Here is a 17,851-nt window from a genome sequence, read left to right as displayed (position 1 = left end):
CTAATTACACAGTTTTTACGTTAAACGGAAAGTGACAATTTATTGTCAAGACTTCAGTGCATCCGGCTGACGTCTTCTTTTTATTTTATTTTACTTTCTGATTCTTTTCGCTATATCGATTAAACTCTCTCTCTATCCTTCGATTACATCATACAAAATGGGCACTTTAAGTGTACACGATTTTTAATTGTTTTCAACTAAAATATCTTTTTCTCCCCATAGACTGACCAATTATTCAGCATCATACTACTTACCTCAATTCTACAATGATTCTAAAAATGTCCATATTTATTAATCGAACTTCATTCAATAATTTATACTCCACAAGAAAGTTAATACATTACACTGCAACTTAACGAAGCGTCAATTCTTTTGCCAAAATTTTAATTGCTTCATAAGAGAAACTGTTAAATTTTCTGAACCTTCATAGTTTTCTGAAAGCTCTACTAAGGTTTCGAATAGACCCTCACGTAATAAAGGATTAGGTTTCATTAGGATTGAAACAGTTAAAATTATGCATTTAGCTTCAATAAATGTTCTTACTTTTCTATGTATGAGAGTCTGATAATTTGCAATCTTTCTTGCTTCAAACATTAGAAATATGTGGGGTCATTTCAAACGTTCTTTGCACTTTGTTTGCGTACACGGTAAAATAATGTAACAGTTTCTACCTTCACTTCAGTTGTAAGTCAGACTCTGAACACCTGAAACAGAAAACATTATGCGTTTGTATTCTGTCTCAGGTATTCCTGTTTTCACAAAAAAAAAAAAAAAAAGAAACTTAAAATGAGGAATATCTGACTCAGGTTAAACACCCCTCATTTTGTAACAATGCACGGTCACGTGTTTCATGTAACGTAACTAATCTTTTCAAAAAGGATGACAAATGCTTCTTCACTCGCCATGCAATATATATAAGTTGACTTTGATCTCTTCCTTAAGTTGAAAGAAACCTCCTTGGGAAAAACTTCCTACAGAACCATTGACGAGATTTCTGTTGAAGTGAAGGACTTAACCAAATGGTTGTTGCAAGACTCGAAAGATAGGCAGCAGTGATAAGGAAGAATGCAGATCATTCTTCTGATATATTTACAACAGAAGGATGCATATCACATTGCCCTTGCTACTGCATTAGTGTATTGCCATCGCAGTTGGTTTCTGAGAGCTCTACATACAGCTAGTTTTGATCTAGGAAAAAACATTACCTCGATTTGAAAAAATAACGATATAAAACATAAAAATAGTTCGCCAAAAATAGTGCATCCGAGAAAATTCCAAGAAAGTAAACCTAAACAACAGCTTTTACTGGATCTGTCAGATAATATCATGAAAGAATTAGCTGTGATCCAGTTGCTGATCCTTATATTGTTTGCTTGTTTCCATACCTTGACAGCAGAATCTGACATGGGCGAGGGCACTTATTAAAGGTCGTCGTATTGTTGTATCTGATATATAAACAACGAACACTTTCTAGCGTATAAAGTAGTATATGCAAAATACATAAAGATTTTTTTGAAGATAAATTGCAAACGGAAATTATAAAGTGATTTAGGTAGATAGAAATAAAAAAAAGTACAAATAAGATTTGTTCTATCCCTTATACAACACTATTTTCAATAAAGTAATCATTCCAGGAAGTACAAGTTTTATTTTTGATATTTTACAACTTTATTTAATTTTATTCCACAAACCATGGTATTAATGCGATAATAAAATTATTCCATTTTTTATCTTATAAGTAAAAAAGAGCAATATACTAATTTTAAATAAAGAACTCCCTACACTGCAATGACTTTTAACAAACATGATGAGATTGCACCTGCTTCTATCATTCTGAAGACTTTAACATTATTATGGATGTACAAAATATGCTGTAAAAAATGAAGTTTGCCTTGTATTGCTTTTACAATTGCGTACCACACACACACACACACACACACAGATTTTCCTTATGAAACGATTGCCAGAATCATCCAAGAAAACCTTTCCAAGTAAAGAGGTATAATAATACAATATAACATCGAAATGATATTCAACGTCATTCGCTGTGAAATATATTTATACTGGATTTTCTCTTTGGTTACAACTGATATTTGTGGCCACGTTTTTCTCCCACTTTTCTCCAGAATCTTTGCAATTCTGGATATCACCAATTAAATGCTCTGCAGTTGGTTCCCGGAGATAGGGTGTACGCAGCAATACCCCTATAAAATAAAGGCTGTTCATAATCATTGTAGATATCCAAAATGTGAAACAGTATAATAAAATGTACGCATATATCACACATTTTAAAATAGCACCGTTTACAATTACGTTACAATAGTTACTTCACAATGGTTCAAAAGAAATATTTTGGAGCCTATAAAATGGATAAATCAGATTACAAGAGATAATTATACTTACGCTTTCATATCTTTCATAGGTAATGTCACATTCTGAAGTGCATTCAATATAATTTAACGAATTTCAGTGCTAAACACAATCTCATTTCATTTCTGGAAGAAAGATCTTATTTCATCCACTCCCCTTACTTTTGAGAATATTCAGATCCTCAGCCAGATTAGCTTTCTCTCCATGGATTGACTTTCATATCTAGCTTATCCAGTTACAAACACATCACCGCCATAAAAACTTGGTGGATGAGTCTTTCGTTCAAAGCACTACTTCATGTCTACACAATCCCTGACACTTAATCCCAAATCTGTTTCACCTTGGAATACTGGCGTGATGTTTAGGGTGATGAACAAAAAGCATACCTAATGCTCTTTCCTATTTAGAAGACGGTAATCTCCTTAATAGTTGACCTTTCATGGACTCCCTGTAATCGCTTTCTCGTCGACGCTTTGTTTGTGCCTTATGTTTTTCAATAGATATTTTTATACGTGTAAGTGAACTAACCACCTCTATCTCTCCACTTTTTTCCTAATCATACACTGCTTGGAAAGAATTCAACGGACACCCTGATGGGCAAGGTGCATTGTGCTGTGTAACGAGACAGGTATTTATAGCCGGTATAAATTGAAGGAATATGATGCTCCCAAGTCAGCTGTGTCCAGGTGAAATGCTGCGAGAAGGGATCTGAAGGAGTTTGAAAGAGGCGTTGTGATAGGATGACAAGTTGCAGGCCTATCTGTTCGGAAAATTGTAGACAAATTGGGCCATCCCAGGTCAACACCCAGTGACACCATGCTGAGATGGAAGCGCAGGGAGCCAACTGCAAGTGGTACTAGCAGCGGACGACATTTACCGAACGTGATTTGCAGGATGTTATGAAGGATAACATGTAAAAACTGCCATTTGTCGGCCGATACGTTGAATGCGGAATTCTAGGCATCGACTGGAACACGAATCTGCACAAAAGCATTCAGCACCGAGGCTCACAACATGGGTTTCCATAGTTATTTTTACGGCTATTTCGTCTGCTTTCGTTTAGGAGTGCCACTTTTTTTTGTGTCATTGGCTTTCTACTCAAAAACTCTTAGGGCATTACTAATGCATTATAGAGACAAATATATGCAGAATAATAGAGGGAGAAATTTCGGACTACCTTACTTGGATGTTGTTGACTGTCTTCTTTCCGCGCTGTGCATACTTCTGCTGTTAGGCTGTTAAATGTAGGGGGAATTGGAAAAAGTGGGGGGGGGGGGGGGGGTTTGAGGTGATGTGAGAGAATTAATTTGAAAAAAAAAAACAGGTTTTTTTATATTTATTAAGGGTGGGCGGAGCGCTTTTTTAGAAGGAAGAGATCGAAAAGGGGGGGATGAAAAGAGAAATATTTTTGAGGAAGGGGAAGGGTTTATCGGAAAAGGCGTCAAGAGAGGGAGTTAACGAGATGCGAGCGGTTTCGACCATTCGTCATCTATGGAATGGATTACACTATGCAAACTTCACAAACCTACGTATCCTGCCAACTAACTTGCCTTCGGTTTGAAAAGACCCTATAAAGATTATTCGTATCCTAGATCTTTCCAAAGAGGACGCATCGATGTTTCGATTTGGCTACGGAGGCTGGACTTTATTAAAGGCTGCTACAGATGAAAGGATATTTAATACATAAACTTTTTTTCATTATAAAGCGTTCAGAATATTGCTTTTTGTATAGATATTGATTTAGTTTAGTTATACTGAAATATATTCTAAATAAATATGTAAAATATGAGATGTACAAAGCGACTCAAGGTCCAGAGCCAGTGAGTCGCAGTTAATCAGGTTCAAAGAGCAATCAATAAATGAATTTTAAAATAGCTCATAACATAAAAAAAAATCACAGCTTAAGTAATAAAAATATAGTAATGCATTGCAAAAGGTTTGCGATTATATCATCTAAAAACAGAACCGAGAGAGAGAGAGGACTAGCCAATAATGTCGGTTTATGTGGAAGAACAGTGCAGATGGGTATACAGTTGATACTATTAAAAGCAGATTTTAAAAGCAAAATATACTAATTAGATAAGACGTGGGTTCGGTTCTCTTCATGACGAGATGAATATTTATGTGGGCTTTTTCAAATGAAGGGGAATTAGTCAGTCTCATAAGGAAGTAACAGAGTTTCCTTCCAAAAACCGAGATTTTGCCTATTTTGAAGACTAGTCTACTTGCAAAACAGGCACGCCAGTCAGAGAGGACACGTGATTAAGAGATAAAAATATTGTATAGTGGGTAGTAGGTGAGATAGTGCAGACTCTGGATTGTGTAGTGCTGTACAGTCCAGTGACATCTAGTAATGAATTTATCGTGTTTTTCATCTTATTTTTAAAATGGCAACAAGAAAGGGCAAGGCTGAAAGAGAATACAATATACAATTACGGTATGGGCTGAAAAGTAATGTTTTATGGAAGTGAAAAATAAAAATAAGTTATTGGTTTTGCTGTTTTTCCAACTTGTGTGATATGCTATAGACATAACTAGCAACAATCCCTCTTTCGAGGTATCTGTTGCTAAAACTAATACACGGAATGAGACCACATTTTATATTGAGACTTTCGAAGGCATGGGGAGATGAATTCCGCGAAAAAAATATTTAGTATCAAAAGTCGCCGATAGGGGAAATTTTGGGGCTGGCGGAGCCGAAAGCAGTCACATATTTGCAGTAAACGCAGGTAAAAAGGATTATGCAAATTTTACTGTGCGTACGTGACAGCATCGCCACCAATTCCACTTAAAAAGGGATTGGGAACGTTCAGGCAGTTATTCGAATGACTGACGAAGTGAGCTCAATATACGTCCTACCTTGCCTCAGCGTGGTCATTAAGTTGTTTTACCTTAAACAGTGCAATGCCGTAGCGGCCCTTCGGGAATTTAGAAGGCTTCATAACCTGCGTACAGGTCCTATGTCAGCTGTAGCACTGAGAGCTATGATTAAGAAGTTTGAAGAAACTGGATCACTAGGAGTTAGACCTAGCAGAGGATGGAAAGCAGTGCAAGAAGAGACAGTAACAGACGTTGCTACTGCGGTGTTCGACGACACAGGTAACTCGTGCCATAGCTCGCCAACTTGATATGGCTTATGGTACAGTCTGGAAAATCTTACGGAAAATGCTTCACTTCTATCCGTATAAGTTCAGTCGTGTGCAAGCACTAACTACCGCAAATTATGATAGGAGCATAACCTTTGCGCTAACGTTTCTTGCCCGAATGGAGGTCGACAATGACTGGCCTTGGAGAATATTTTGGGGCGATTTTGTATCTGAATGGGTCGGTCAACACTCACAACTGCAGAATTTGGGCATCTGAACATGCCCAAGCGATCCAGCAAGTACCACTACATTCTCCAAAAGTAACCATGTGGTGTAGCTTCACAGACGATTTCATAATAGGACCATACTTTTTTGAGCGTATTACCCCTAAGGTTGTAACCTGCTCCATTACTGGAGAGATTTATCGATGAATGCTGGAAAATTTTGTCATTCCTGCATTACAGCAAAGACAATGTTTGGACTCTGTAATTTTTATGCAGGATGGAGCATGGCCACACAATGACCGTTCAGTACTGGGCCTTTTACGCCAGCATTTCAGTAATGAGAGGGTTATCAGTCAGTTCTTTCCGATGGCATGGCCGCCTTGATTCCGGACATCACTCCATGTGACTTTTGGCTGTGGGGGTATTTGAAATCCGTTGTGTATGTTGGTGGTGTTCCCAACTTGCATGTCTTGAAAGAGAACATAAAACGGAGTGTTATGAACATCCAATCTGACTCCTCACGCTCAGCTATAGAGCATGTCGCACACCGGATGCAATTTGTTGTACAAAAGAAAGGTCAGCACATTGAAAATCGTGTATGTGGTCCAGGGGACCCTGATGCTGATGAATAAAACATTATTTCCTGTGAGTTCAATCACTACATTAATTTCTGTGTCTCTCGCAAGTTGTTTTAGTTTAATTATTATTATTATCATTGTAATGCCCCACATATCCAGCGGGAATGAGTGACGCAGCCGTCGCTTACACCGTCGAAATATTATTCCATTTTATCTGCCTTTAATGTAATTATCCGCTTGTTTTCGGCTCCGCCAGCGCCAAAATTTCCTCTATCGGCGACTTTTCGTACTTTTTTCCAGGGGAAATCATCTCTCCATGCCTTCAAAAGTCTCAATATAAAAATTGGCCTCATTCCGTTTATTGGTTTTAACTACAGATGACTTCAAAGAGGGGAAGTTATTTTATGGCCACCCTGTAGATAGATAGGTAGATAGATTCTAGGAAAATACATGAAATCATGATCTAAAGCTACATTATCTCATATATACATAATATCTTAGCAGAATTTTGCAAACAAAATGTAAACACAATATTTTATGCTGTATTGTGTTTACATTTCGTTTACAAAATAAAATTCATCTGAATTGCGAGTTTATGAAACTTGTTATTTATATTTTCTTTCGATTATAAAATAAATTTACCAGTGAGCAATCCACCAGATATAGCGACAACGAGCGTTGTAAATAATGCTGCTAATTGAAATGAAGCTTGCAAAGATCCCGAGCGTCCTAATCCAGCTTTAATTCGAAGAAGGTCAGAATCGATCTCACCTAATTCTGTTGTGTTTTTAAATGGTGCACGGGCTGGGAATAGCTCGTATAAACTGAAAATTATATATATATTATTGTATTACAATTTTAAATTTATTAATATATATATATATATATATATATATATATTATTGTATTACAATTTTCAATTTATTAAAAAAAATCTAATTTCAAAATATATCAATACCTACAGTTCGCTGTATACATCAAGATAGCGGTGCAATAGGAAATATTGATATTTCTTATCCTAAGACGATATACAAGACCCGTGACCAATATATTTTTGACGAGAAAAAGTCTAAGAAGGTTCACTCTTCTCAGACTTTTTTCATCAACCCCAAAGTGTAACTCAGGTTATAAAGATTAGTCATCAATATTTCGTGAACAAGTAAACTAAAACGAACATTCCCAATGTAAAACCGCGATGACGTTATTTTATCATATTCGTATTATTTTATGATATTCTTGATTTCATCAAGAAGATTTTGATAGTCAGTAATATTTGCTTAGGAAATCATTGATATAAATAAATATAAATACGAACACATTTCCGAAAAATGTTGTCGTGCCAAAATCATCCAGTAGCGTTTCATAAACTCTTTATTTTCAAAAATTTCATACATTTTTGTCCCATTTCCGGGTAGACCTTTCTTTGACATTAAACGGAAATAGGCATTTTGGCTTATTCCTACGCTAAAATGGCAGTCACTTTCTGTAATAAAGTTGGACAACTTGATCTCATCAATCGACCCTTTACCTCTCCTGAAAGTACTCTGCCAATTCCGACAGGGTCCCTATGACAACCATTCTAACCTGTTGCTCACTGCAACAACCTTTGCAGTATGGCACAGCATTGTTTCGCTGATACCCAAATCAACTGTTTCCATAGAACAGCCTATACTTTATCATAAGGTAACAATGGATTGTCCAAAATATTAATCGAATGCTAGGCGTTCATGTATACTTTTCCCGACACAGTGAAAGAAAAAGAGGCAGTAGGTTGTTGTTGTTGTTTGGAATTACAGACGATGTGAGACTAATGGATTAAAAAAAATCAGCTAACGCCTTTTTATTCCCGTATAGGGAGTAGGCGAGGCCGTTTAGTCCTTTCTAACTTTGGAGACTGAGTGGGCAGTTCAATCTCCACTCGTACCCAACACAGATAGCTGGCCCAAGGCTATCATTAATTATGCGGCACGCAGTGATGAGAATGGCCATCTCGTGGTCCCTAACCATAACACAATATATTTAATGGCTGAAATAGTGTGGGTTCTGCGGTTGATTTTCTTGAGTTTACGGGACGAAAAACCCGCTTTCCCGTGCCAGAGATCGACTAACTTGGGAACCGGTCGAAAAAAATGCTTAGAAAAATTTCCTCTAGTCGTCGACTACATACACAGCCTCCGTCAGACTAATAGATTATGTTTGTTATTTGTGTTTTCTTTTGGCCTCTTTACCTGTTTTGTAGTATGAAATAAAACTGAGTTTCAGGGAAAAAAGAACTCTCTCACCTTCGTAGTAGCCCTAACCTTCCATTAGAAAACCGATGCAAAGCCAAATGTCGACATTTGCAGGCTCACTGAACAATGCAATTTTGACTCCAAGATAATCACCATGGAGTCACCGTTTCAGGCCCACGATTACACTGAAAGATGGAACGAACTTCCCGTGCTCAAGCAAAGTGACTTGCAATACCCCAACAAGCATATTGGCGTTCTTACAGGCCGTGAACAACTTCATTACAAGTCGGAAGGCAGCAGTCCTGTATCACGTTTAGGAGCCCGGTCAGATCTCATCTATCATAGCGCGAAAAAAAAAAGGCAAATTATGAAAAGAGCTGAAAGAGAAAGTCAAAGTGGAGAAGAGGCATCAGTTAAAAGGAAGGAATACTAGTGAGAAAATCAAATTCTGTAAATAATTTGAAAGTTAAAACATGATCCCAAACTGCATAGGGAATGTGTGGGATCCAATTTTTCAGTTTTAACTGCTTTCACCTCAGAGGTAAAAGCAGTTAAAGAAGTCTATGCAAATGTTCGCTCCGTTATATCATGCCAGAGAGTACCCAACCTGGAATCTCCCAATTTTGACCTCTTTGGCTAAAAATCTCCCTACTGCATGCTACCAAATTCATTCGGTGTCTCTACCGTTCTTCTAATGCGAACAACCACTCTGAAATCTTCAGTCACCTTTCCTTAAATGCTGACTTTCTTCAATCCAACACTGCAAACAATGAAATATTTTCCTTGGAGACTTCATTGTCCACAATACAAGCTGGCTGCCTACTTCTAGCTGAACACATCAAGCAAGTAGAGAGGCTGAGACGTTTGCAGTCACAAAGGAGTTCACAAAAATTGTCCACATGCCCACAGGAATACCAGGCCATCCCAATCACTCCCCAAACACCTTGGATCTCTTGCTCACCAGTGATCCATCCAAGTACGCGGTGAATGTTGTCTGATCTCTAGGTCAGACCACGATGTAGTGCTGATCCCCCCGCCCATAGAGCATCACATACACAAACACTTACATCCGTGTATGACATTACTAGAAAGCCAAGTGAGATGATCTTCGCAACTTCTATGCTCATTTCTTTTGTCAGATTACTCTTTCCAGCCACCTGAGCCAGACCTATGTGCAGAAAGAATCATCGAAATAATACTCACCAGCATGGAAACTTCTATTCCCCATTCCAATATAAATGCTCGTCTTCTATCTAAGCCATGGTTCTCCCAAGGCTGTGCTAAAGAAGAGTCAGGCATACCATAATTGACTTGTATCCAAATCTTCCTTTTTCTATACAGCTTACACCAAAACCAGAATTGGAAACAAGAATTATCATGCCATCGAAAACCGATTTTGAGAGAGCTGAGGGCAGGAAACTTGCATCCTGCTCAAACGGCAACCATGCCGTCTGGGCTCTAGCAACCGCTATCGGCCGTAACCTCTTCTCAACACTTCTCCCACCACAATACATCTAGATGATGTTATTGCTTATCACATAAAAAGTCACCCTCCTGGATTCCTACTTCTTCTCCAATTCTTGCATAGCTGATCATGATAAATGTCCCCAAAATTTAATGCAGCGTTTGGCCTTTCTCCAGAGAGAGATTAAAAAAAAAAATTGCTCAAACTTGATATGAAAAACCTCCTGGCCCTGATGGCACTCCTCCAATGGTTCTAAATATCTGTGACCCAGAGCTGACTCCCATTTTATACCCCTTCTTTACACTTTCTTATTTCACTGCTATCTATCCCACAGTCTAGATTCCTAAGAAGGGTGACAAATCTTTACCTTCAAACTACTGTCCAATGTCTGTCACTCTCAATTCTTTCTTAAGCAAATGGAAAGAACTATCAATGGTCAACTCCTATACTACCTTGAAGACTGCCATCTAATAAATGAGCGACAGTACGGATTCCGTCACTGTCTATCAACAGAGAATCTACTAACCTAAGTCACCTACCTCTGGACAATCACCATGGAAAGGTTTAGCGAATCGGATCTCAAGTCTTGGTATCTCCAAGACTTTTGACCGAGTTTGGCATAAAGGTCTGTTAAGAAAACTTCCATCATTTGATCTCCCCTCTGACTTCTGCAATTAGATAGCCAGCTTTCTGGTCAGATGCACACTTCGAGTGATGACAGTCGATGGCTCCTTATCTTCTATCTATATAACTAATGCTGGAGTTCCACAAGGGGCTGTTCTCTCGCTCTCTCTTCCTGCTATACATAAACGATCTACTCCAGCTGACTTTCAGTCCAGTAGATAGTTCTGCTGATGAGCACATCGGACTCCTCTTTTTCGTTTGACAAATTCTGTAAAGCACAGAATTTGTACAGTTCAAATTCTGTAAAGCACAGAATTTGTACAGTTCAAATTCTGTAAAGCACAGATCACCATATTCTCCAGAACTCTAAGCTCTACTACCTTAAATTCCGATCTTCAAAGCATTCATCAATGGAGTTTGGATAACATTATCAATTTCAATGCTAACAAAACACAGCTTTGAATTACTTCCCACAAAAAAGATTCACGTTCTTCCAATCTTACCCTTGACAATACTCAAATATCTTTCTTCAAGACGATATTCACCTTCTTGAAATAATTCTAACCTCTAATCTCTCTTGGCACAAACATATCACAAATATTGCCACCTCTGAATCAAAAAAAAAATAAAAAAGGCCTTTTTTCACTTGACGCTTTACTTTAACTCCAAACAGCTCTTAACTGTACAAATCACAAATCCCCCTGATCATTGAATACTGCTCTCATATCTGGGGTGGTGTCCCCTAAGAGCTCCCTGAAAATATTGGATTCTATACAGAAAATAATAGTTAGATTGATTGATTGATGGCCCCCCTCTCTCTCACTATACACTCTGCCCACTTTCGCACAGGCGTTCTGTCTCCGCAGCCTGCATCTTCTATAAATACTTCTATCTATGGCGACTGTGCATCAGAATTGGCATCAATAATTTCCCACTCTCTTGCAAATCCGTCCAAATGTGTGAAGCAACTAATCAACACCCTCTCACAGTTCAACTCCAAGCCACAGAACAAATGTTTCCTCTTCGTTTATCCCTTCCATTGCTGCCCAGATGGCAGCAATGGAAGGGATAAAGTCTTACACCACGTGTTTCCCAAGGAATACACCCCACAGCTTTTCAAATGAAATGTGAATAAGTTCCTTATTGCCCATCCACGGTACTAGCGTATTATAATCTGATAGACTGACCAACCTCTTCCTGGATAGGTTCTCCAAAAAAGGGGGGGAAAAAGAAAAGAAAAGAAATCCGGCTAATTCACACGCAGTTGGAATTTTAGGTTGAAATAACAGAAAACATATCTTCATCATTACAGGTAAAGAATCTCGATGTTTAACAGATGAGATGATACTTTCAGGTAAATAGCGTTCTCCTGTCTACCACACCCAAACACTTCCATTTGATTTAAATAGTGTTTATCGTGATTCACAGCTTTCTGATAGTCTATAATCCAATCATGATACATTGTCCAATCTGGATGCGAAAAGCATCGAGATTGGACAATGCTCAAATTATTTTGCAATTAAGCAAAGACGACTTCAAGAATTGTCCCTTTCGATTTTAATGTTCTTTTCACTTTTTAATGTCATAATTGACTATATGAACCGACTGGAAGCTACAAATAAGAAATACCGTCACAATGTATCTTGAATGAAAATCTATTCAAAATACTTTACAACTGTGAGGATATTGATCCCAGATGTTGAATTGCAATGCAAAGGATACTGTGTGTAATTCATTACACTTTTTCGGATTCTATCCGAAAAAGTGTAATGAATGTACTCACAAGCTTTCATAGTATAGTGACACGGTGTGGCCCGTATAAGATATTAGATGCGAGTCTTGCGTTCTTGAATAAGCAGCGACACGTATTCCTGTTGTGTACATACCTATGGCCATAAACATCCTCTGTTGCCAAATATGAAAGCACGGAACTAAGAAGACCAGCCATGATTCCAGGAATGCCATGAAGATTATTTACACCGCATGTATCATAAATTTGGAAATACTTCTCAAGAAATGGCTGCAAACAAACAGAAGTCAATTACAGATATGATAAAGAGCATAAAGTTTATGAGCACATCACCATAAAGAAATAAATCATCTTATTTATGGAATATAACAAAGTAATTAGTTTTAATTAATTACTATATTACTAAATAATTATTATATACACCAGAATGTCAAATCCACCTGAAAGGAATTAACAATGTTAAGACCTTTATACCTCACAACAACTCCAGCAGATGGAATGCTATCAAATGCGGCCTGCCCACCCTGCACTGTTTGTTGTGCGTCGATCTTTCAGCCTCTCTGATGCGTGCAGTTATATACATAAAAACTACTACTACTACTAATAATAATAGCAGTGGCATAGGCTCACCAGAGCAAGTGCATGAGGTTAACAAAAGCGATTGAGGACACTTGGCTCGATTTAAGTACTCAACTGTGAAGAAACACTAAACAATTTCTTGAAACAAATGCTCTCTCTTTCTCTCTCTCTTCACTGTGTTATAATTAATACCGTGAAAATAAACTAATATGTTCTGTCAACACATAAGCCTTTCCACGCGATTGATATTTAGTATACTTACCTTGTATGTCTAAACTAGAATATTGACAATAAAAGACAAATTCGTCAATGTCGTTGGCTGAACGGTAGCATCTGCTCTCCATTCCACAGTGGGTTGGAATCCTCCCACTGTGGAATGGATGCTAGTGAGATGTCTTTTAGTGATGAATGATATTTATTGCTTGATGTAAGACCACTGGCTTGCTTATTGATGGGCTGAAATGATTTTCATGTTTGGTCTCTAGAACAGGGTTTCCAGATTATCTAACTCTTAATTCATTCATGGCACTAAATCTTCAATAGATTTGCAACCTTTCATGGTTGAGATGTGCATCAAAAAAAAAAAAAAAGTAAGAAAAAGAAAAAACTACAATATAGAGAATTTTGTATTTATGTGTACAGTAAAAGATAAAACTTCCTCTATATTAATATACTAGAGTTCAATGAAAATGCATAAACTTACTGTAAAAAAACAGTAGCCGAATGTTGATAGAATTCCGGCGACACCACCAGCGAGAAGTGCACCATAAGGCTGAATCATCATATCCGCAACTGAACCTATAGCCACCCCTCCTGCAAGAATCGCATTTTGGACAAAAACCTAAGAAAGAATATTTATTTACTTTTAAACTAATTTATTTATCGGTTCTAAAGTAAAGTTAGCACTAATTAGGAGATTAAAAATTATTACTCTAGAATTTTTAATTCCTGTACTTCATATTATACACTAAATTGAAATAAGTATTCGAATACCTCCAATTTAAAAAAAAAAAAACACCCATGTATATTCTTGTCGTCACACCTATTTCCGCCTTCTATATGTAATTATACCCTTCTATATGTACATATACACTTACAGTACATCTGTGCATTCTGTATACTATATCCTACAGTATATACTGTCACACTACATTAAGAATAACTTAACGATTTCGAAAGAAGTGCTGTCATGGGATGCCACATCACGTTTACTAATATCTGACAGCGATATTAGTAAACGGTTGCATTTCCAAGTAACGACTGCAGGAAACATTATCAACTGATGGAAATGTAAGTCTACCTCAGTCCAGAAACGCGTAGGAAGATAGCACCTAAGAAATCATTCTCTTGCATGTGATCAGAAGGATGGCACGAAAGTTTGAAATTCTATGGGATGACGAATAACCAAGATTTCAAATATCCTATAGGAGATCAGGTTAGCCACAGGATATTATGTAGAGCTGCACAAGAGCGGTTTCTATAAAGCAGCAGTTGCACATAAGCCAAATATACGCAATGGCAATCGACAGCGCACGCTCTGAAATTCACATTCGTACAATGTGAAGAACATGATGACTTATCTAGAGGGTTGGAAGTCTGTGATTGAGCAAACGAATCATATATATGCAAGACGCCCGGGTAATACGTTGCTTCTTACTCTAGCAGATTATAATTCGATATAAGATATAAACTGAATGAGACTTGTATTTTTCAATTGTGGGTGCTGATGCGACATGGGTTGAAGAAAATTGTTGTAAAAGTTGACTCACCTGAATAGAGTCAAGATCTCAACCCAGTAGAAAACTTCAGGACGAACTTGAAACAAAGAGGAAAAGATTAGTACGACGACCACGCGGGGAGGACCCTTATGCTTTTGAATTTTGTGCAATTTAGTTTTCTCTGTAACATTATTTCACGTTGTGATATGAGTAACTTTACACGTTACAGATCATTAGTTAAATATATATATGAGAGAGTGAGAGTGATGTATGCATAAGAACATTTTTTTTTTACCAGTATCAATTAATTTTGATATACTAAATATAATAGTCACTTGCATCAACTCGAAAAGTATATTACCTATCGGACTACTAGTCCGTTATTTCTAACATGACGATATTTTCATTGAATGCCTTAAGCATTTCTGTCCCCAGACACAAAAGGCGTTCAATTAAAATATCGCTATATTATAAATAACCGCTTGTAATCAAATATATAATATACTTTTCACAGCTGCTGTAGTGACTTTTATATTCCGTTAAACTTATAATAATTTATGCTATCGCAACCGAAAATATCTTACCGATGTACGCTTGTCGTTCCCTGTGGTGAGCAGTGGCAACAAAGCAAACGAAGTAACACATGAAGAAGACAGGGAGAGGTAGGTATTTATTACTGCTCTGTGTCTGTCATCTCCAATGGTTAAAGCAGAATTGAAACTAGGCCATGACACCCATAAAAATGCTGTTCCTAAAAATGACCAAAGAACTTATTAGTTGAGAAATTTAACTTTTAAACTGAATAGATGACTATTAAAATAACGCATCAATATCACTGTAAGCTTTGGTGACAAAAAGAATGAAGCAATTAGGATTTTAATTCAGCGACATTCTAACTGGTGTTAATTTTACTAGAAACAGCCTATGTCCTAAAAAAAATAAATAATAATACGATTTCATTTCACTGTAACATAACGATATCTGATATAAACATGGCTCGAGTATAGATACAGATGATACGTAACAGATAATATACGTTAAACAGACTTCAGTTTACAATTTGATATCTACATCAAATTGTATGCATCGTTAAAGGTGATTTCAAAGAATCAGTTCTTTTTCAGCAGAGGCAGAAACGCTACATTCTGCTAGCGTTTCTGCCTCTGCTGAAACTCACAAGAGGCAGAACTCACAAGGGAAAACTCACAATGGGAACTACGGAACAGCGGTGGTCTCTAAGTTAAGTTTGATTTTCTGACAGTGTAGGAAATTTTGAATAGCACCTCGGATTCTAAGCAAAAACAATCTAATAATTCTTCTTACAGGATTATTCTTAAATTATTCACATATTAGGAAAGAAAGGGAACTAGAAAAAATACAGCACTGAGAAGGGCGTGAGATTACCAGAATAATGTTATGTTAGGAAGTCGAAGCATTTTAGAAATTTGTGAATTTTTTTTTTCTGCTTAGAAGCATAGCACCTAAAACATTTTAAAAATAACATTCTATTTTCTCTTCCTTTTAAAAACATATTAAGAGCAATGGCATATTATGACTAAATTAATTGGCGTCTTATAAACGTTCAGGTAATGCAGCGCCGTGATTCTATCTCCGTCTCCATAATGCGCAGTTTATCTGTTTCACACGAGAGCGACATCTGAATTTAACGGAGGAAAGTTGGATTTTTCTTATATGGAGACGGAGATTTTTTTTTCTTTTTTTTTTTTTTCTCCCAGGTTTCAAGAGGAAAACAACTCCCACTTCATTTAATTCATTCAGCTCAAAAGACGTTTAAATTTTCCTCTTGGCTTGCACAGGATTTGAACCAAGGCATCTGCAATGAAAAGGCTTTGTATCTTTCATAGTTACACAGTAATCAGCATTCATTATGGTAAATTATGGAGACCACTATCATGTTAGAGTAATATAACTTAAAAAGTAATTAAAAAACATAATAATCTAATATAAATTAAGATTATTACCCGACCTTCATATTAAGGCCGTCGCCTTTTTTAAATGAGCTGCTAATGATCTCTAGTCATATCAATAACAGGCCTTTAGATTTTATGTAGTTTTTTTTTTTTCTTTCACCAGAGGTCAAGCTAGTATTATTAACGGTTGAACAAACTGGTGATATTTTGATACCCTGTGACTGTGATGTATCTTGTTTGTTTGCGTATATATGTGTACTCCAGAAGATGACCTTGATATGAATGTCTTGGTTCATATTAAATTAAAGTTATACTCTAATATGGAAGTTGCTCCCATAAATTAACATAATGAAAGGCATCGCATCTACTGCCTGCACTGCCAAGGCGATCCTTTTATGGTGTTCTGAGTGTTATCCGATGTAATTATTGAATTAACAAATACAAAACCTAACTTACAAATATAAAACTAAGTTATCAGTGAATTTTAAAGGTATTTCCATTTCTTTTAATATAATGGGGAGAGAGTTAATCTGAAGTTCTGTGACATTTTTTAAAGAGGGAATCCGAAAGTCTTTCTCTTCTCATCCAAATAAAATCAATGTCAACAAGGGAAAAACATAGCTGGGTTTATATACTGTAGATTGTTAAATGAAATTCCCTAACAATAAAACAAATTTGAGACTTAGGCTGCAAAGGTAGGACAATTTCGTGAAATTGTCGTGAAAGAAATAAACTTACCTACTAAAGAGATAACATCGGGTTTCCTAGGATTTTCCCTTCTATCCATCGAAACTTCTACATGAAAAAGTAGAGAAAAAGATACTGCCAGTCCAAAATAACATCCAAATGTGTGCGCAAACATAGATCGTCCGATATCGACTACCTAGTAATTTAAACCAAATTGTGTCCGTGGGGGTTATATTTCAGGAAAAAATCATTTTAATGTTTATATGATATACATTCAAAATATGATTTGATGATTATTTACTTCATTGTGTTATTGTGTTTGATGAAATGTGAATATGCATCTGAAACAAGACAGTTGTATTACATATAATTCTAGATTTCAAGAGGGGATTTGCAATCTCTCTCTCTCTCTCTCTCTTTCTCCCTCCCTCCCTCCATCTCTCTCTCTCTCTCTCTTTCCTGTATGTGTATTCCACATACAGGAAAATATTGACTGCCTGCAATTTACAAACAAAAAATGCTATTAATGGACAGTAAATGGCATGATAATAGATGATGGATATTGGTGATGTGTGATACATGGAGAACTAGTTAATGTAGCCCCTGGG

General features: G+C 36.8%; 1 protein-coding gene across 1 annotated transcript; it reads right to left on the bottom strand.

Moving 5' to 3' along the window:
* Window positions 1–2,058: 2,058 nt before the first annotated feature.
* LOC150102770 (ammonium transporter Rh type B-like) lies at window positions 2,059–17,343 on the bottom strand. The gene is made up of 6 exons (XM_090398735.1): window positions 17,295–17,343; window positions 15,210–15,376; window positions 13,611–13,748; window positions 12,465–12,598; window positions 6,901–7,082; window positions 2,059–2,204 (listed from the first exon to the last, which is right to left on the bottom strand). The coding sequence occupies exons 1-6, from the start codon at window positions 17,341–17,343 to the stop codon at window positions 2,059–2,061; spliced, it is 816 nt and encodes a 271-aa protein (XP_090254861.1).
* Window positions 17,344–17,851: the final 508 nt, after the last annotated feature.

The sequence above is a fragment of the Typopeltis vanoorti genome, chromosome 10 (genome assembly GCF_054136105.1).
Source record: "Typopeltis vanoorti isolate ZY-2024b chromosome 10, IOZ_Tvanoo_1.0, whole genome shotgun sequence".
NCBI lineage: Eukaryota > Metazoa > Arthropoda > Arachnida > Uropygi > Thelyphonidae > Typopeltis > Typopeltis vanoorti.
Note: the sequence above shows the minus strand (reverse complement) of the source record. Positions and strands in the feature narration are given on the sequence as shown.

Coding starts and splice junctions, on each gene's coding strand:
- LOC150102770 (XM_090398735.1), bottom strand. CDS start 17,343: ATGGATAGAAGGGAAAATCCTAGGAAACCCGATGTTATCTCTTTAGTA. Junction 12,599..13,610: donor TCGGCTACTGTTTTTTTACA/GTAAGTTTATGC, acceptor GTTTGTTTGCAG/CCATTTCTTGAGAAGTATTT. Junction 7,083..12,464: donor GAGGATGTTTATGGCCATAG/GTATGTACACAA, acceptor TATAATTTTCAG/TTTATACGAGCTATTCCCAG.